General features: G+C 38.1%; 2 protein-coding genes across 6 annotated transcripts in view; one reads left to right on the top strand and one right to left on the bottom strand.

The window, feature by feature from the left end:
- The window catches only part of BMX (BMX non-receptor tyrosine kinase), a 77,028-nt gene extending 62,660 nt beyond the window's left edge, over positions 1-14,368 (top strand). For 3 of the 5 annotated variants that reach the window (XM_021007426.2, XM_021007423.2, XM_078146095.1), the window contains 4 exons: positions 1,045-1,109; positions 6,002-6,120; positions 7,717-7,874; positions 13,944-14,368. In XM_021007426.2, coding sequence (XP_020863085.1) covers positions 1,045-1,109; positions 6,002-6,120; positions 7,717-7,874; positions 13,944-14,018 — 417 coding nt within the window. In that variant the 3' untranslated portion in view covers positions 14,019-14,368. Of the gene's footprint in view, positions 1-1,044; positions 1,110-6,001; positions 6,121-7,716; positions 7,875-13,943 lie in introns of those variants that run through there. The other 2 variants (XM_021007427.2, XM_021007429.2) reach the window with 2 other exon arrangements.
- Positions 14,369-19,284: 4,916 nt separating this feature from the next.
- Positions 19,285-21,986, bottom strand: part of ACE2 (angiotensin converting enzyme 2) — a 66,271-nt gene continuing 63,569 nt past the window's right edge. The window contains 1 exon segment of the mRNA XM_078146094.1: positions 19,285-21,087. Coding sequence (XP_078002220.1) covers positions 20,970-21,087 — 118 coding nt within the window. The 3' untranslated portion in view covers positions 19,285-20,969.

Here is a 21,986-nt window from a genome sequence, read left to right as displayed (position 1 = left end):
CAATCTGAGCTTTATGATTTATTAGCAAAACAGCTGTAATAAATGACTCGATGGACTCCCTACTCAGTCCAAAGACCCTGAATACAGAATGAAACAGAGTTTTAGCTATTTTTTTTTTTGGGGTAGGCAATGGGGTTAAGTGACTTGCCCAGGGTCACACAGCTAGTAAGTGTTATGTGTCTGAGGCTGGATTTGAACACAGGTCCTCTTGAATCCAGGGCCGGTGCTCTATCCACTGTGGCACCTAGCTGCCCCCAGATTTTTAGTTATTAAAGACAATTAATCAAATTAAACCAATTAACTAAAATAAAACCATTAACAAGGTATAAACCAGGACATACAATTGAGTATTCTGATTTCTAACTGTAGGAAAGATTAGGGACTTCCCAAGTTGAGAGAGGGAGAGTGAACAGGTACAATTCCCTGAAATCAGAAAAAAAAAAGATGTATCCCACTCCCCCCAGGTATCTATATTCAATTAAAGGAACATGGAAATAATAACTGATTGAGCAGTACAAGTCCAGTTTTCAGATAAGATATTTGGGCTGCTTTAGATGTATAATTGTGAGAAAACTCCCTGCATCAATCTTTGGATCTAACTGAGTTTCTGGTCAGCATAATCTAGGCCCTTAATTAAGGGGTCTCTAAGCAGCAAGTATAAGTGGTCAGTTTCCCAGCCATGCCGGGATAGGTTCAAACAATGCAATAAAGTTTTCTCACAAGACAGAAATTGGACTAGACCCATAATTGAACAGAAAGGGAACTGAGCTAGATCGAGAATTGAGTCACAAGATAGAGTCAGCGTGGTTCACTCAATTTCCACATATCTATAAAATAAGAAAAATAGTGCACACTACACTTAGTTTATTGAGAAGTTCAAAAGATATATTTTGAGCACACAAATACATATATGTACACACATATATATATTTATATAGTACTTTGTAAATAAACAATTGCAGATAAACAAAGACAAATGACCTGGTATTTCTTTGTTCACGTCTGACCATTTGGAAAATTTCCTATTTTTTCCCTCCCATAAAGGCTGCTAGGAATTGTTTGGTTGACAGTGACCTTTCGGTGAAAGTATCTGACTTTGGAATGACCAGGTAAGGCAGATCCTAAATGAATGTAGGGAAATGGTATTTGCATTAATGTTTTTCTAAATAATAATATAATCACAAAGTAAATGTTATAGTTCAAAGAGCTTTGGACTGGTAGTCAGGAGGCTTTGTCCTGGGTTGTAATCCTTATTCTGTTCCTAACTTTGAATAAATCCTGACTTTTTTTAAGAGTCAATTTCCTCATCTGAAAAATGAGCAATAAAGGCCAGTAGGGGGCGCAGTGTATGGAGCACTGGCCCTGACGTCAGGAGGACCTGAGTTCAAATCTGACCTGAGATACTTACTATATGTCCTTGGGCAAGTCACTTAACCCACTTGCCTCCAAAAAAAAAAATTAGAGCAATGAACAAGATGGTCTCAGAGGTCCCTTCCCATCTTAGTTCTATAATCCTGTGGTCCTTGTATCTAGAAAATTCCTTTCTGCTCCAAAATGCTATGAAAATAATAAAAGTCTCATAAAAATTGGCTGATCATCTGAAGAAATTTTATTAAGAATTGGAATTCTGTACAAAACAGTTACTTCTTGGTTAAAAGAGAAGATCGAAATAATTATGCCCTGCTAATGTAGCAAAAAAGGAATGTATCATCTTTATTTATATTCCTTCTCTGTATTGTCTCTAGCAATGTGATCAGTGTGTGTATCTTGGCTCCACTAGTTTGAATCCAAGATTATTACTTTTCTCATGAGGTTTCCATCCCTCTGGTTAATTTTTAATTTAATAATTAAGAGAGTCATTGCTCAGGTCCCAATCTCCCCAAACCCCCACAACCTCTATGTTACTGTATACTGTATGCATCCTGTGTCATATCCTTGCATAATACCAGACATTTCATAATATTGCCAGCTCTGAGTGCTTCAAAATTCTCAACTTAGAAGTCCCACTACCTAATGGAAATTCTATTCCAAGGATATACCTTACAAAATTTAATCTGTTTAATATATAATTAGAATAGAAATATTAATATTTCATTAGTAGTAGTAATATTTGTTCAAAGTTGTCAATGCCTTTCATTAAATAACCTTGTATTTTTTTGTATATGTTTTCAATTTGCTTATGTACATATATGTCATTTCCCTTAACAGAATGTTAGCTCCTGGAGGACAGGGCCTATTTAGTTTTTGCTTTTGTAGCCTGAGTAGCTAGTATAATTCTTGGCATTTAGGGGACTCTTAATAAATGATTACCTGAAAGAAGAAATTAGAACTGATTAAGACTTCAGTCTTTATTACTTATACTACATACCAATGTTCCTCATTGGCGTGGTATAGCTGTTATTCTTTGTTCTTGAAGAGGACCAAAATGACATTACTATGTTGGGGTCAAGGTACATTGTGTCCAACTGTGGCTAATCAGACCAACACAAGCTCGAAGGCTCTCCCACAGGTTGGGCACAAATAGTCGACATGAACATTTGGGCTAGAGATGTCTCTACGTTTGTGCATCTTGTGTTTCTTTTGAGCTACTGTGATTCTGCTTTGTTCATAGAGGATGGTGACATCTTTGATGTGAGCATGCCATGCTGGGCGGTCCTATGCCAATGTCTATCATGTCTCACAATCAAATCCAAAGTTCTTAAGAGAGACCTTGAGAGTATCCTTGTATTGCTTCTTCTGACCACTGTGTGAACACTTGCCTGGTGCGAGTTCTCTGTAAAATAGTCTTTTAGGCAAACATACGTTTGGCATTTGAACAACATGGCCAGCCTATCAGAGTTGTACTCCCTACAGTAGAGTTTGAATGCTTGGTAGTTTAGATTGAGAAAGGACCTCGGAGTCCTGTACCTTGTCTTGCCAGGTGATCTTCAGACTCTTCCTAAGACAATTCAAATGGAAGTGATTCAGTTTCCTGGCATGGCACTGGTATACCATCCAGGTTTCATAGGCATCCAACAATGAGGTCAGCATAACCACTCTGTAGACCTTCAGTTTATAAGACAGCCTAATACCTCTTCTCTCCCACACTTTCCTTTGGAATCTCCCAAAAACTGAGCTAGCTCTGGCAATGCATGTGTCAACCTCATGCTCTATATACATGCATTCATCATTGGTAAAATGAAGAAGATTGCACTAAATCACAAAGAAGATCTTCACCTCTCTTGTGTCAACAAACCTCTGGACTCCTTTTCAGAATCACTTAAAAAAACGCAATTGAAGGAAATGCTGAATTTCAGTTAGAGGTTGTTGAAAAAAAAGGTGTAGTATTTTTTCCCCAAAACTTCATGGACCGCCTGGAACCCATCCATAGGAGCTTAGATCCAAGGCTAAGAACCCCTGCAGTAGAAATCTCTGACTTCCCTCCAAACTCTGCATACATGTTTTTAAAAGAACAACAGGCCTGGTTCTCACCCTAGATAAGATTCGGGAAAATTTACTTTTCACTCCATAGAAATTTTTGTAGTAGTAACAAGGGTGTGAATGGTGCCTTACTAAGTAAGATACCATTGTTCAACATTCCTGCTGCCACATCAGGGTTAATGCTGAGTGATTTAGAAACAGCCTTCCTCTCTCTTCCCCTGTAAAATAGCAGTAGGTATTATGTTGAGAGTGTTTGTCCTAGCACTGGATTTCCTGTGTTGTCTTTCATCACTCTGGTTCCCAGCCCTAGCACACTGTTTAAACTACAGAGTGAATGTTCACATTCTTTTGCATGAAGGAGAGCTATGTGTCACATCAGTGAGTTAATGTGTAAAAGAACAATTAGTGGACATGGGGTTTGATTTCATTTGACTGTAATACTCCTAAATTGGACAAAGTACAATTGGGTTGAATGCCTGCTCTTTGCCTTAAAAACTATGTGATAAAAAGGGAAGAATGCAGAGTTCACATTAACTTCTGAAATGATGGACTCCAACTCACAGAACTATCTCCTAAACCATCTCAGGCAAATGTGAATCTATTTTTAAAAGCCTTTCATTAAATTCAGCATTTGGAGATATTTACTGAGCAGCATGAGTTATGCAATAAGTCCTCTTTTTCATAACTTTTAATTTGTTACTTGGAAATAAATAAGCTCTTGGTTTGCATCCATAATCAGTATAGCCTACAATCCTTTTGATATAGTGGCAAGAGTACTAGATTTGAAGTTAGAAGGTTTGGGTTCAGATCCTGACTTGCCTGCTACCCAGTTTCACTGTGGGCAAGTCACTTAACTTTTCTGGGCTTCTGTTGCATTATTTACGAAATTAAGGGATTGGACAAAGATAATCTCTGAGGTCCCTTTCAGCTCTAAATTTCTTGTTTCTATGAGTCTATGTGCTAGATGTCTGCTTTTGTTTTTTCTCCTCCCCTTCTCTGAATTACCTGGTGACTCTTACTCCAGAGCAGAGAAGAAAGCAGCCTGTTAGTCCGGAGACAGGGAAGTATCTATGTGGGAATATTACTCTCATTTCATCCCAGAGCACCAATGATACCTGCTGTCCCATGTGATGGTGCCACAACACCAGCTCTCTCTCTATGTGGGGCCAGAAGAGTAACCAGGGCAGAGCAACTATAACTTTGCTTCATGGTGTCAGTATAGTCTGTAGTCCTCCTGTGCCCATACGTAAAAGTCCTCTCTGGTTCCATGACATGGCAACTTGCATCCAGCATGGCCATCTTTTCTGCATTACTTAACTCTAGGCAGTGGCCCTGCCCAGGATTATGCTGTCTGTGTCCTAGAACACATTCTTAAACTCATCCTGGAGTTGAAGGATATGATAATTGTTGTCCCTTTTTTTCCTGTATCACTGGCTGTATCACTGGGGCCTAGACTCTCTAGACAATGGCCCTTTCTCCTCTGCTGTAACTGTACTGAATAACAAAAGTTTTCTTGAAAAAATTGGGACACACCTTCTTAAGCTACTTTAGTGAGCTTTTTGCCGGCACTGCCTCACCTCATTCTTTAAAGGTGATACTTTTGAGGAATCAAGACTTTGATTCCTAGAACTTTAAAGCCTGGTGGTAGAGATGATTTCATTTTATGCATAAGGAAATTGAAACAGAAAGGTTAAATGATTTGCTGTATCTGGTTTTAACTCTATCACTCAATAAGTGATAGAGTCAAAATTAGAAACCATTTCTTCTGATTTATAGCCCCAAAACTTCTATAACTCCTTCTACAATTAAACCAAATAAGACTATAACCTGAGGAGTGGGGAAAAATAAAAACCACTTGTCTTTTTTTCCATGAAGAAAAATGACAATCTAGAACTTTGGATTTGCAGGCTTTTAAAATTCTTTTAAAAAATCCTTTCCTGTAGAGTTGGCCAAATCAGCTGCTTCTAATATTTATAATTAGAGTAAAACCCTATAACAACTTTCTGATTGTCATATTTCTCCTACATTATAAGTTAATGATTTCAGATCCCATAGTAATTTATTTCCTTCTTTAAATCATTTTTTTTCCTGTGGAAGAACGTTATTTTAACCAGTCCCTTAGCAATATCTCAAATGGGTTTAGTGTGTTTTACTTTTTATTTAACTCAAATTATTATTCACTGAAGCCTTCTACCATGTGAGGTCTTCTGTTATTCTTGGGTCTTAGCGATCATTGTTATTCTTGGACATTGCATATGCAAAATTAATCATTTAACCTAAAAACATAAAAATGTACTTTAGTCAAACTTAAAACCCTCAAATGGCCTCTAGCTAAGTTTACATGTGGAAATTCAGCAATAGCTTAGGAAAGAAGGGGCATTAGACTGAATCTCCAGAGAACTCCATAGGTCTTTACCCTAGCTATAATTTGTATGCTTAGACATGCTGCTAGAAAATCTTTATCACCTATTTAGTGGTTTGAGTTCTTTAGCTGAATTGAAGCAAGGGTCTCTTCTAAGAGACTAAGGGTCTCTTCCTTGTGTGCTGACCCGAGCTTCACAATCTCTTTTGTCTCTTTCAGATATGTTCTTGATGATCAATATGTCAGCTCAGTAGGAACAAAGTTCCCCATCAAGTGGTCGGCACCAGAGGTCTTTCATTACTCCAAATACAGCAGCAAGTCAGATGTATGGGCCTTCGGTAAGAACACTGTCATTCAGGCAGCATAGTCAGCCTAGAAGCTGACTTCCCAGCAGCAGCAGCAACAAACAGAGGCACTTAGACATTTGCAAATGTAAAATAAATGCCCCAAATGACAAGCAATAGCAAGTAAGAGGTCACCATGGATAGGGAGACACTCGTGGTAGTGCATTGAATGTCAACAGCACGCTGGGTGATGTACATACTGTTGGTCTCTTCCTACATGAAAGGGATGCAGACAGCTTTCTAACAAAGGGTTCAGAAAATGTTTTTTAAAAAATTAGAATTAGGACATTAAGATTATGGCTACATAAAAGCCAAATTGTCTATTTAGAGGTAACAGTTAAATAAGTTTAGGAGACCTCTTCCCCCCTGAATTGGATTGATCAATTGTTTTGGTATCCCAGGGATAGATAAGAAGTATGTGAAAGAACAAACCTTGACCCATGTCAAGCTTCAGTCCCATTTTTCAATAAAAATTTACATTTTAATTCATTGTCCTAAAGAAGTACTATAGAAATGTCACTATGCAGCATTAGTGAAGATCAGCTCTAAGACTGTTGGTCTTGTGGGACTTATAATTTTCCTTATTGATGTCATTGTTTTAATCTATTCTTGTGGTTTTATCCATGTGAGGAGTTTCCTAGATGTATCTTATAATCTTGGAGAGTTTCCTGGGGGCATGGAGTGGTGATGTGCTCCTACAGCCTGCATGTGTCAGAGGCAGTACTTAAATCAGCCAAGCATTTCCAATTCCAAGGCACAATGGCCCTAGTCAACTACACCGTGCTTTATTTTTATGTTTTAGTCATTTTTGTTTGTGTCCAACTCTTCATGACCCCATTTGGGGTTTTCTTGGCAAAGATACTGGAGTGGTATGCCATTTCCTTCTCCAGCTTATTTTACAGATGAGGAAACTAAGGTAAACAGGGTTAAGTGACTTGCCCCAGGTCACATAGCTAGTAAGTATCTGATGTCACATTTGAACTCAGGTCTTCCTGACTCCAGGTCTGATGATCTGTCCACTGCACCACCTAGCTGCCCATGCTGTATTTTTAGTCATTTGCAAACAAGTAAAGAAAAAAAAGAGGGAAATTGTCACAAACATGCATGAAGCCTCTCTAATCCATACCTGCGTTCATTTCCACCAATGAGAAGAGAATTTCATATCAATGAGTTTTGGGATTGAGACTACATTTATAAATAGAATTTAACTGTGCCTTGAGACAATGTAGTACAGTACAAAGAGTATTGGATTTGAAATCAGAGGGTATAGTTCTGATTCCTGGCTCTGTCATATATTGTGACCTTGGGAAAGACTTCTGGGTCTCAGTTTCCTTATTTATAAGGCTTGAGTATAGGACTAGATAACCTCTAGGTTCTCTTCCAGCCCTATGTATATGAAAATACTCTTCTGGTCTGCCTTGGAGGCAATGCCTAATGGATAGTATTTTGGTTTCTTGCTACCTCTAGGAGAGAGTCATCTATTGTATTCGTTTATTTTTACTAGAAGTTCATTAGACAAATCCTCCATCCTCTGGCATTTTCTGTTATTGTTTTTTTTTTTAAACCATGTTTTCTCTTGCTTCTTTGTAGGAATCCTGATGTGGGAGGTGTTCAGTTTGGGAAAACAGCCTTATGAACTCTATGATAATCGGGAGGTGGTGACAAAGGTTTCCCAAGGATATCGGCTATATCGGCCACAGCTAGCTTCGGATAGCATCTACCAAATAATGTACAGTTGCTGGCATGAGGCAAGCTATAAGAAAATACATAGCATTTATGTAGTACTTTAAGGTTGACAAAGCATTTTACGTGTGTTATCTTATTTGATCCTCCTAATAATTCCGTGCATTAGGAGCTAGTATTATCTTCATTCTACAGATGAAGGAATTAAGCCTGATAGAGGTTAGATGACTTGCCCAGGGTCCTACAGCTAAGTAAGATATATGAGAAAGGATTTGAACTCAGATTTTTCTGACTCCTGGTCTGGCATTGTCTTCAGTGTATACAGTAGATTCACAATATGATTGGTATAGCAAGCTGTCATCATCATGATGGACAGGCAGCCTGTCTGTTATCCATTGGTCATCAAGAGAATGTCAAGAAGGCAACCTTGCACGTAGAGGAAGTGGCAGTGGAGCACATGATGGGCAGGCATAGTTGGGTTGCAATCTGCATCACTGAACAGAAGGCCCACATCAATGAAATTTGAATTTTTGAGTTGAATATTGAAGTTGAGAGGGAGGATGAAATAGGCACTAAACCTGTGATTTTATTGGCATAGGAAACTTCAGATGAGGAGACCCCCTCCCCCAACCAATTCAGGTTGGCACCTTCTCTGCAATGTATAGTCCTAGAGAATTGCCTAAGTCAGAAGTGTCTGGACACTCCAGAGAGCCCACCCAAATTAAAATTTAATTGGGAAATATTTAGAAAAATAAGTAAAAATGCCAGAAAACATAGATAGCATTATATTTTAAAACTATGTCAATATACAGCATAAATTAATGGCCCCATTTTTATTTGAGTTTTACTCCAGTGTACACAGCACTGAAAGGTTCAGTATTTACTTACCCAAGGTTATACAAACAATTTGTATCAAAAGTGGCATTTGAACCTACCTAGGTCCTCCCTAGCTCTGCTGCCAGCCCTCTATTCACTGTCCTTCTCAGAAACTCTTTCTGTTGACCAGCATCAAAAAGAAGGAATGAAGTGACAATATTTGACACTATACCAACCAACCAAAGGAAGGTAGAATGTCCTCAGGGTGTCTTTCCTCACAGAATTTATGAAGACTAATAGCCATACTCCCAGCAAATTTTAAAAAAATAATAAAATATCAAATAATTATAGGAACAGATAAGACAAACTAATTGTATGCAAATGAGTACATTTATGGGGTGGTGAGTGCAAGGGAGTGGCAGATAAGGCTTCCCATTCATTTATTAATTTTTATTGTTTTTCAGTCATTTCAGTTGTGTATGGCTCTTCATGACCCCATTTGAGGTTTTCTTGGCAGAGATACTGAAGTGGTTTGTTATTTCCTTCTCCAGCTCATTTTGCAGATGAGGAAACTGAGGCAAACTGGGTTAAGTGATTTGCCCAGGATCACACAGCTAGTAAGCGTCTGAAGCCAGATTTGAACGTGGGTCTTCCTGACTCCAGGCCTGGCACTCTATCCATTGCACTAACTAGCTGGATATTCATATATCCATCTATTCATGAATTTGCATTATAGATAGGCAGAAGTGGATAGAAAGGCATTCCAAAAGAGAATGTAGTATTAGCAAAGGTTCAAAGGCTGGAATGAGCATGGCATATGCAGAGGTAGCAGAGTGAACCAGTGCTGAAGGAAAGAGTTTTTCTGTTAGGGACAAGATTGAAAAGCAAGTCTGGACAAGTTTTTGGAGGACTTTAAAATCCAAGGTAGGGAATCTGGGGCACAAATTGGAGTGACTGGAGGTTTTTGAGAATACTCCACAATGAAAGAGCAATTTGACATCTGAATGTAGGGTGGATCAGAGCATAGGAGAAGCACTGGGCAGGGAGACCATTTAAAAGGCTTTTGCGGTAATCCAGGTCTTAAGATTTAAGGACATATCATACAATGGGAAAAGAGCTAGATTTGAAAAACCAGAGTTTACATCCCGTCTATGTCATATATAGCATATATAATCTGAGCATTGAGATTCACTATCACTTGTACTGTTTTCTCATATGTAAAATGATGTTGGACTAAAATATTGCCTAAATGTCCTTTTCAACTCTCTCTATACCTATTTTCAGTCGGCGTCAGTAGCAATAGAAAGAAAGGGTTGCTACAGGAAACTTTATGAAGGAAGAATTGAAAGGACTTTGTGACTATATATACAAGATGTCCCAAAAATCCTAGTACAGCTTTGAGCTTCAGATTAGAAATACTTAGCTAAACACACACACACACATACACATACACACACACACAACACACACACACACACACACAAGCGTGCACACGCACACACACACACACAAGGATGTAGGTGTATATATATATGTATATATATACATATATATGTACATATATATACATACACACACAAATATACATATTCTTATGTGTATGTATGTATATGTGTACATGTAGGTACATATATCAATATATACATATGTATATAAATGCAGATAGATAATAGATCTAGAATTTATGTAGCACTTTAAGGTTTACAAAGTGCTTTTCATATGTTATCTCATTTGAGCCTCACAATAACCCTGTGAGGTATGAGTGCTTTAATCCCTATTTTACAGGTGAAGAAACTGAGACTGTAATAAGTTAAGTGTCTTCTCCAGGGACACACAGCTAGCAAATGTCCAAGACAGCATTCGAACCGAGGCTTCCCTGACTTCAAATCCAGCATTCTACCTGCTAGGTCACTTGGCTGCCATTATATATAAAAATGGTAGATGATAGAAAGATAGTATGCATATATATAATATACACACACAAACACATGCTTAAAAATATGCTTGTATATATAAATATAAAGATGTGTGAAGCCAGCTTGAACAGAGAACTAACTGTTAAATTTTCAATGTGAGCATTTACACTGGGAAATTTGGCAAATTATTTGGTTGATTGTCTAGACTTAAGAAATTGTTAATGATTCAGTTCACATGTAAAAGTGTGTTATCTTTACATTTTCCCTCCAGAGAGCTGGCTGTTAAACATATACCACATATTCCTGCATGCACACACACATATACTTACATACATATATACTTACATATCTAAATGTGTCTGGAAAGTGGTGAATGGCACCAAGGATTTGGGTCTGGATGACTAGATACAAGGTGATGGGGGGGTTAGGAGAGAGAGGAGGCTAGTTTAGCAGTGACATGATAAGATTTGAACATATTAAATGGGAAGTAATAACAGGACACTCAGGGGCCCTGATATGAGTTGAGAAAGCCTTCATGAAGGAGGCCTGCTTAAAATTTGCTTAAAAAAATATGATGTCAGGAGGCTCTCCCACCACACTTTCCAGCTGAGTCCCTATGACAGAGCTGCTGAATGCTTAAAAGATGGCCCAAGATCAAATTCCCTACAAGATTGAGGTGGGAAATCTAGAAATGTGGATCTGGGGTGAAGCAGGTCACAGCAAAGGAAGCTGGGAGGGGAACACAAGACAGCAGAGTCAGGCTGCCAAATCAAGGACAGGAAGGAAAATATTCCATTGAGGTTCATAGATTAGAGCCAGAGAGAGAGGTCATTAGCAGGCAGGAGAAAGCTTGAGAGCCTGAAGTACATTTCCTGCAGATATCTCCTCCACCTGGAAAGCTTTGTGCTCTCATTATAATAGCTTACATTCATATAAAATTTTATAGTTTACAAAGCGCTTTCCTCCAAAACAACCCTGTGCACAGAATGAAGCATACATTTTTAGATATGGCCAACCTGCTGTTGCATTTGCTTATTTATATGTATTTAGTTGATGTAATGGAGGGCTTTTATTTGGGTTAAGGAAGGGGATGAGTTAGTGGGTAGTGACAAAAAAGGGGAAAAAAAGGAGATAAGATTCTTAACAAAACATTAAAAAAAGAAGAAAAAAATTCAGAAGAGAAAAGAAAACAACTACTTTATTAAATTTAAAGTACACTTGAAAAAAAACCAACTTGAAGGGCAGCTAGGTTGTACAATAGATGGAGCACTGGCCCTGGAGTCAAGAGGACCTGAGTTCAAATTAGGCCCCAGACACTTACTAACAGCATGACCCTGGGCAAGTCACTTAACCCTAAATGCTTCCAAAACAAACAACAGTGAAAGCAAGAAGTTCAAGGTTTCAGATGAAATTCCTGTTTATACTTTATTTGTGTTTATTGATGATTATTCAGTTTATGTTTAAAAAAGAAAAAAAATAAATGCTAAGGTAGGTGGTAAAAGTATTATTTCACCCATTTGTATAAATAAGGAAATTGAGGCTTAGGCTATGGTTGGCCCAAGGTCACACAGCTAATAAATGGAGGATTCAAGTCTGAAACTCAGGTTTTCTGATTTCAGAGCTTTCTACTAACTCACTTCACCTGAGAAGAAAATAGTAAGGAACTATGAGAAGAATAGAGAGGGGACCCTTAGAAAAAGCAGGACCACTTCTTCTTCAAAGAATGGAACAAAGGGGAAGCAGACAAGTTATAGATGTGTATATATATATATATATATATATATATATATATATATATATATATATATATATGGTTGTTCAACCTTCGCTGTCAAAGAGGACCAATGACATCATGAGGGTGATGTCTTGACTTGTATGTGAATTGGATTTATGGTATGAGAGAAGGGAGTTAAGGGGGCTCAGGATAGATAGCTTTCAATATTGTGGTAAAGAAAGGAGGGAGAGAAAAAGAAAGATAGAGACACAGAGAGACAGAGAGAGACAGAAACAAAGAGAGGTGCTGGGAGATTGAGGTTGGCATTAATAATTTTATTATTTACTGACTGACCCGCTATCACATTTCCTCAATTAATGTGTATTAGTGAGGGTTGTTAGTTAACTGGCATTTATTAAGTTCGTCTTATGCGCTAAGCACTGTGCTAAGTGTTAGGGATACAAAGAAATGCAAAAAACAGGCTCTGCTCTCAAGGAGCTCACAGTCTAATGGAAGAGACAGCAGATGAGAGCCACAACATGTAAACAACTATGTATACACAAGATAAGTACAGGAAAAATTGGAGATGACGTACAGAGGGAAGACAACAGCATTAAGGGGAGCCTTAAGGTTTCTTGAAGAGGGTGGGATTTTTAGCTGAGACTTGAAGTAAGAGAAGCTAAGAGGCCAAGATTGAGGAGGGGGAGAGTTCCAGGCATGGCGAAGATCACTTATAGTGGACTCACTTGGCACAGAGGTATGATTCCCCTAGCACTGTTTGGTAGCTCCAGAGTTAAATTAGAAGCAGGACCTGAGGACAGGAGTAAGATGTAGAAAAGAAGATTTAAAGACTGGGGAGAAGAGCACAATTAAACTGGTTAACTAGAGAATCAGTACTGAGAAAAGTGAGGCCAGAGTGGGGAAACAGAGATGAAGGGACTAGAGACCATGGTAAGGACAAAGAATAGTAGGAAGAGTGAGGCAGAGGGAGAGATATGACCACGAGGATAGGACCAGAGAGGGGAATGTCAGAATTCCAGATCATAGAGGTAGAATTGCTTTGAGTGACCATCTCTAAATGGCTGAGGTAGAGTGAAGATAGCCGTCTCAGGCATTGAGGAGGTTGAACAACTGGAATGAGAGTGTGTTTAAAGTGGCATCAGAGCGAATATTAGTCACTAAGTATCATGGCCAGGTACAGGGTAGAAAGGAAGACTGTGAGGCTGGTAATGAATTAAGAAAGGAGAGTGACCTGGTAAAGGACAGATGACTTGGTAGATGACAGCAGCAAGGATCAACACAGGGATATAGATGAAAGGAAAGGAGTGGAAGGAGGGAAAGAAATACAGTGAAAGGAAAGAAGAGAGGAGGATAGGAATTTCAGATTGCTAGTGCTGAATTGTATAAGGATGACAGTAGCAGGGGGGAAACAGGGAGAAAGGCAGAGAAGAGAGGTAAGAGCTAGACTCATCTCCTGTAAAAAGGAACAGTAGCAGTATTTGGGCATGTGATAATGTAGGGACATGAATGGAGAGCCCAAAATTGGGAGGCACAAACATTTTTATACCTAATCTAAAAAATCTGACATGTTTCAGAACACCTACCTATAGAATGGGTAGATACTTATTTTTGCTGATAATTTGGTGGAAGATCAATCACCCCAAACAGTGACTTTTCTTTTCCTTTAGCTTGCAGAAAAACGTCCCACATTTCATCAACTCCTATCTTCCATTGATATACTCCGGGAAGATGACAAGCCTTGAAAAAAGAAAATGGAAGAAATACATCGAATGGACATAAATTTTAAAATATCCTCATTCTTTTTAAGGGAAGTAGAAAGGACTGAGCTCTCTGTAGTTTACATGCTTCTACTCAGTGTTATTTCATTTATTGTTTGTCCTTTATAACTTAGAGGGGTGAACAAGACAAGAAAAGAAAGTTTCCAGAGATTTTTTTTTGTCATTAACATTTGTTGATATTCTTCCCAGGAGAACAATACTCCCTTGACAAAAATAGAATTACATTTTGTGTCTGTTTCTATTAAAGAGTGGTCACTTGTTACTATTTTTACCAATTAAACAGGAATTAAAAATGATTAATTTATTGAGGTTTATTTTATCAGACTTGATTCTTATTCTTTTTCTTAGACTATCACCATTAGATTTAGAACTGAAAGGGACCATAGAGAGAAATAACCCAGTCCCCTCATGAAGTCCAGAAAGGGGAACTCACCTTTCTGAGGTCACATCAGTAGTAAGTATCTGAGCCAGGATTTGAACACAAGTCATCTGGCTAGAAAGCTAGTGTGTCATCCTCGAAAGCTTTAAAAAAAAAAGCGATCATAGTGATTATGGTAATTTTGACATGCTGTCAATTATATATTAGGTTTTTTAGCTCAGACTTCAAAAAGTTCTCTTTATTCACTACCATGTACTATTTCTGCAACAGGTCGTGGTGGTCTCTCATTACATATTCCATGGTCCAATATTATAGGCACAATATTTGGCTGAAAGCCACATTAGTGCTACAAATTTTTCTATTCATGGCATAAAAATAAAGTGCTATGAATATTCAATTGTGGAGATTCCCCTGAGCTACTAGTGTTTCCTCCCTATATATCCCCCCATCACAGATTTGCTTGCTTTTTTGCGCATATATATATATATATATACGTATATATATATACGTATATATATATATATGTGTGTATATATATATATACACATATATAATTATACGTATATATATATATATATACACATATATAATATATGAAAGCTTAGGTACATATGATATTCCCCTAAATAGAATGTAAGCTCCTTGAGGGCAGGAACTGAATCATTTTTGTCTTTATATTCCCAGCGTATAGTGTTTAATAAATTTTTTGCTGATTAATTGAAGCCATCTCATTTCATTGTTGGAGAGGTGCAATAATACGGAAATCCTTTCTGTTAAGCCAAAATTCCCCTCTCTGTAACTTCTGTCCATTGATCCTAGCTCTGTTATCCAAAGGTACATTTCACAAACTTAATTTATCTTCCACAGGAAAGCATGGTCATTGATGACATTTTGTTAGAACAATAAGAATCAAATCTCTGAAATGTGGCATTTGAAGTACACTTTGTATGAAGTCAATTTGTAGTAGTATGTCTTCTCAATGTAATCTTTGATGACACCATAGAAAGAGCAAGAGACTTAGTCTTACCGTACTTTTCCTTATACATCCATGGGTCAAATGGAAAATTTGACTTTGGAAGAAAAAAAATAAGTTCTATTCATTACATATTATGTGACCAGTTGCTTTACCCTTGCACCCATCTCTCTGAGACTTTGCAGGAGTCTATGGAATCACAGAATTTTGGCACCTGGAGGTAGCTTAGAGATTATCAAATCAAATATCATCTTTTCATAAATAAAGAAACCAAACTTCCACAATCTAGTCAGTTTTATTCTTGTTACTTCGTGAGGGATGATGAGATGTACTCTCCAACTATAGGCCTACATGTTCCTCAGCATCACCTCCATTGTGAAGTAGAATTTATCAAGCCACCCATTTGTGTATGGTGCTATACCAGGGAGCAACCAAGTTTTTGTAAACTTCACAGAAAGTTTGATTTTAAAGTTCATAAAAAACAATATTATTACAGAAAATTTCAAGATTTAGCACAGTGACTGGCGCATAGTAAGTGTTTAATAAATGTATGTTGACTTGACTTTGGCCATTTTAACAATTTTTCCAATCAACCAGTCAACAGGTGTTTAAGTACCAGCATTCAGAGAGCTTGAGGGCCAGTTAAGGAGAGTCAGCTAATGCATGTGAAATAACATGCAAAAGTATAAGACAGTACAGAATGTGTTGCTCGATTTGTGTAAGATGGTAGGAATCCATGCGGTTGTAGAATGTTAGTGCTGTAAATGAGAGACAATGGCAGGATTCATGAAAAAGGAATTGGTAGAGGAGGTAGACTTTGACCCAGAGCTTAGGTATAAGGCAGAAATGTCAAACAGCCCATAGGGCTCCTGAGTTCAATGAAATCAGATTATAATCGGGACATATTTAACAAAAAAAATATAGAATACTATTTATTTCTTGAATACCTACTATACTTGAGACATTGTGAGGGATACAAAATTTTTAGAAATGAAGCAAGTATATATATTGCAATGGGAATTATTGAGATTGTCTTTCACAAACCAGGATGAGTTCATGCTTGAGTTGAAACCAGGAAAACAATATATACAACTACAATGCTGTAAATGGAAAGAACCACAGAAAATAACTCAACACTGTATAATAATAATGACCAAGCTTATCATAAAAGAAGAGATGATAAAATACACCTTCCTTTCATTTGGAGAGCTGGAAAACTACACATATGGAATATTTCATATGCAATACTGTGAGATTCAGTTAACAGGTAGGTCAGTTAGAAAAACTTGAGCCTGTGAGTCCATTCAGTTTTCGTTATTTTTACTATACAGCTTTCCTTTTTCTTTCCTCTTTTTTTTTTCATTTTTTGTTACCAGGGTTGGCTCACTGGGTAGGGAGAAGGGATGTATTCAGAGCTGAAGGTGATATAAAAAAAGTTATCAATAAAACAAACAAGTTATCAATAAAAGTTCGTATTGTCAGTGAACAGGTGAGTTCCCCTGCTCTGCAAGACTCTGAGCTGAGTCCAGTTGGCCACATTTGTTCTGGCTCAGTGCCAGAGGGCTTGGTGCTTAGGATGATGCTGTAAACCCTCGGTGGTCCTTTCATCTCCATTCTCCTCATTCCCATGGTGTAGAGAAGACTGGCCATTGATCCAGCAAGAACTGCCATTCTGTGGATCATAAAAGAAATGATTTTGCCTTCTTTGGCTCTCAATTACAATGTGATGTAGAACTTCCTTTTTCTGGGAAGGAGTTCGGGAAGGCTGCTGTCTTCTTAGAAAAATTGCAATTGCAAATACACACCAGCTGAAGCAGGCACTCAGCTCAGCAGGTTTGAAGCAGGTCCTTAGATCTCTGGCTACCTCTACTGCTTTGTGTTTCATCTGAACAACGATCCCAAGTTGGATGCTTCTGGCCTTGGAGGCAATGTTGTGAGTGTGGGAGGGTGAGCAAGAACTCAGGTCTGTACCAGCTGCACTCTGGAAAGTGTCCCCTTTGGGTTCTACACACACACACACACACACACACACACGCATGCACACACACACACACACACACACACACACACACACACACACACACACAGAGCTAGCTCTGCTTGGAGGAGTTGAGCACCAAAAGAAGGATAAATCCAACCTTGACAGGAATCTTCAGGAAAGAGAATGCAGGGCTGAGTCACAGTTGAAATGTTGATTCAGCAGTCCTACAAAATGTTTCATGTTTTGAGTATAATAGAGGTTATAACTTACTGCTTTTTAAGTTTTTGTTAGTATTTGTGAGACTTTGGCATTTTTAGCATTTCTTATGGGTGAAAAAATAGCTGTCCTTATAACTGAGCTGCACTGTACATTTAATATCTTTCTACTCTTCTTTTGGATATTTTAAAGATTTAAGTGATTTTCCCCAGGAATCTGGGGGTAAAAGGAGACAAGTATATATTAAGCACCTACTATATGTCAGACACTGTTTTTGTTGGGTCATTTTTCAGTCACGGCTGACTCTGTGACCCCATTTGGGTTTTCTTGGCAAAGATACTGAAGTCGTTTGCCATTTCCTTCTCTAGTTCATTTTAGAGATGAAGAAACTGAGGCAAGCATGGTTAAGTGACTTGCCCAAGGTCACACAGCTAGTGCATTTCTAGGGCCCAATTTGAACTCAGTAAGATGAGTTTTCCTGACTCTAGGCCCAGCACTCTATTCACTGTCACCTAGCTGCCCTATGCACTGTACTAACTGCATTATGAATCTGATCTTATTTAATACAACAACCCTAGGAGGCGGTGCTATTATGATCTCCATTTTACAGTTGAGGAAACTGAGGCAGACAGAGGTTAAGTGACTTGTCCAGGGTTACACAACTAAGTAAGTGTCTGAGGTCACATTTGAACTCAGGTTTTTCTGACTGCAAGCCAAGTAGGGAGCCACCTACTTGCCTTAAGGTGAGGGATAAAGATCCAGGGACTTCCAGGAAAAGAATCTGATCCCTCTCTGTGGCGGTCAGGCTCCTCAGTGTTGAGTCCTATTTATATGCAAAGGTCTAGAACTAAGGGGCCCCTTTAGAGAGAAGATGGGCATCCCTGCCCGGGAGCCAGAAGCAGTTCTATTATTATAAATTAAGAAGCAATAGCAACAACAAAAAGCAATTGCTAATCTGTCAAACCACTGGATAGGATTTCTAAATGCACCAAGCTACTGGTATTCTCCTCTTCTCTTAGAAAAGTCCAAGGTGGCCCTTGGGAAAATGTCCGATTGCCCTAGAAGGCAGTTGGAGCCTTCCTTCCATAGGGATGAGTGAATTTCATCAATTTATCTGCATAAACTCAGTTTGAACATTTGGGCTTAAGATTTTTTTTATCAGTTTTTTTTAAATGTAAAACCACAATGACACAATAATAACAACTCGTTTCTATTGTGCTTTAACATTTATAAGGTATTTTCTTCCCAATTATTTTCTGTGATAGGTAATGCAAAAATTATTCTTCCCATTTTACCTGTGGAAAAAACTGAGGCATAAGGAATCAACTTGCTTAGTCAAAGTCATAAGTCTAGAAAGTTATCACAGCTAGGACTCAAACTGGGGTTTCCGAATTCTAATCTGGCATTCACTTCTGTTCTTCAATATCTCCCCTGAAAAAGGGTATAGTCTTCAAGTTAGAGTGAAAATTCACCATCCAAACTTGCCTGGGTTACCAGATCCCATTGAAGGTGGGCTCACACCAATTCTTCCCTTCAAGAAGTTTCCTAGGAGGTCACTGATAAGAAAAAAAGCCCCCATTTGCACCAAAACATTTATATCAATACTTTTTATGGTAGAGAAGAGCTGGGAATAAGGTAGATGCACGTGGGGAACGGCTAAGCAAACGCTGGTACACAGATGTGATGGAACATCATCGTGTTGTAAGCAGTGACAAATACAAATACATACAGAAAAGGACAGAAAGACTAACATGAACTGATGCAAAGTGAAGTAGGCCTCAGGGCCAAGAAAATAGTACACACTCTTTTTCACTCTTTGCCTACCTTGGATTTCTGAGGTTCATCTTCACTATGTGTGGGATCACACATAGAAACACACTATTGAAAACAAAAGTCACCTTTCTCTTCGTTTTAGTTATTGTTTTATTATTATTCTTTAAAAGCATAACTGTACATCTCATTTTTGTATGGGAAGTCTACCCTGCCTCCCGTTCCCTTCACTGGGAAACTTTAATGCTTGGCTCATGACTTGGTCTTTGGAATGGGAATCCTGTAGTTATAAGGGAGAGAGTCAAGGGAGTGAGTCGGGTAAAATCAACAACTATGCTCACTCTTGGGCTTGATACTCTGGCTATGGAGGTAGAGGAGAGGGGAGTAAAAAAACATTGTTCTTGTCCTCAAGAGGCTTATGGCCTACGAGTACCCCTCATTGAAACAACAAGAGAATGATAAAGGGTACTACAGAATCAATCCTGCACTTGGGGACTCACAGAGAAGGTTCTAGAAGACTCTGAGAATCCTTATCATAATACCAATTACCAAACTCAGAAAACTGGAAAAGTTTCATGATAGGAAAGTAGATACCTGGGGGGATTGTAGGATTTCAAGCAACAAGGAACATTAGAAATAATTTCCTGCAATCCCCTCATTTCAGTGATGAGAAACTGAGACCCAGTAAGGTGAAGTCACACAAGATGTGATCCTCTGACTTCAGATCCACTGGTTTCTCCCTTCTGCCTCCAAGATTCTCTGGTTTCCTTTGAGACAGGTCAAATCCCACCTTCTGCAAGAAACCTTTCCTGGTCTCTCTCCTCTCTCCCCTGCCTCCTAAGTGCCTTCCCTCTGAGACTACTATTTATATACAAATGCATATATCCTATATGTACATAATTAGTTTGCACGTTGTCTCACCCTTTAGAATATGAGCTCCTTGAGATCAGGGACTAACCTTTGCTTTCCCTTCATCCTCAGCACATGGTAAGCATTTAACAAATGCCTACTTACTGATTGGTTGATAATATCTTGCTGTCTTTCACCCTATTAACCCCAATTCTGAATCCTTCCAACCACCTCACCTCTATCCTTTAGAGTTATGCCCCAAGACTTGGGTGTCAATCTGGGCCAGCTGCTATAATCTTATAATGGGGTAAACATGTAACTCATACTGTCCTTTGTTGCTTTCACTTGCTAGTGGACCATCAGCATCATTACAAGCAATAGATCAGCATCTCACACCCTAGGTCACCATTTGCTGTCACAACATCTCTTTCCCCCCCCTCAAATAATACAGTAACTTGATATACTCAATTTTTCTTCTTAAATAGCCTCATTGCCTCAAAGGAGCCATTGTTTATTTACTTCTTTTTTTCTCTTGGGGAAACTAAAGAGATCTGTAGTTCCGAGAAAGCAGTAAATAATAGAAACACAGTTGATTTGGTCTTGTAACTTTTTTGTTGGAGTTGAAGCAGTTCCTGATCAGAGTTGTATTTTGGGTATTCAAGGGCATTTACAGGAGCCTCACCTGTGTTCACTACATAATGTTAGTATTGACAGGAAATGAAATGAGTAAAAAAATGAAAAGATTTTCTACAATGAAGTCTGAACATCCTCAGTGCTTTGGAAACCTGCATTATGTTGTCCCTCAATAGAATGCGCTTCAGCGTAGGGGTTCTCTGCTCGCTTTGCTGCTTCTCTTTTGTTTCGCCTGTTATATGAAAATAAGATAGCATTAGTAATTAGTAGCAGGGATAGATACTGGGCCCACAGTTTCACTTAAATAGAGCAGCGGTTACCAAAGTGGAACCACTTGGCCCTTTAGGAGTCCTCAGACCCTTTCAAGGGGTCTGTGGTATCAAAACTATTCTTAAAGTAGTTTTGTCTCAACATTACTACATAATAGTATTTAATACATAATAGTAATACATACTAATTAATACATAATAGTAATGTCTTAAAACTAAGGTATTATTTGCTTATTATAGAACCTCTTGTTTTTTGTGTGAGGCAAGATTTTCTTCATATATTTCAGTCAAACTAATATATTTCAATAGACAATGTAGAAGCAGATATGGAAAATCCCACTATCTTTCATTAAGGCAGATTATTAAAGAGATTTGCAAAAATAGTAAAATAATGCCACTCCTCTATTTTTAGTTATTTTTCATAAAAGTATATTATTTATCTTATAATGATATTGTTATTATTTTAATGAATTAATAAATATTTAAGATTTTATCATTTAAAATTTCTAATGTGGTAAATATTAGATATAACCCATGTAAACAAAAGTTCTTTAGAGTACTCAACAATTTTTAAGAGTGTAAAAGACCAAAAAGTTTGAGAATCACTGATAATAGAGAATTCCCAGGTAGAAAAATTCCCTCTACCAATACACACTGGCACCTTTTCTGCAACTGATAATCTCAGAGAATTGGTTGGATCATGGAGAGATTAAAACACTTGCCCAAAGATACAGGGCCAGCTTATGTCAGAGGAAAAATTAGAAACCAGGTCTCCCTAGCTTCTATACTGGCTTTCTATCCACTAGACCATGCTATCTCTCTCCTGTCGCCCACTAATAAAGCAGAAGCACAAATATTCATG

Source organism: Phascolarctos cinereus, unplaced genomic scaffold (genome assembly GCF_003287225.1).
Source record: "Phascolarctos cinereus isolate Bilbo 61053 unplaced genomic scaffold, phaCin_HiC Scaffold_726;HRSCAF=1367, whole genome shotgun sequence".
In the NCBI taxonomy this organism is placed as follows: domain Eukaryota; kingdom Metazoa; phylum Chordata; class Mammalia; order Diprotodontia; family Phascolarctidae; genus Phascolarctos; species Phascolarctos cinereus.
Note: the sequence above shows the minus strand (reverse complement) of the source record. Positions and strands in the feature narration are given on the sequence as shown.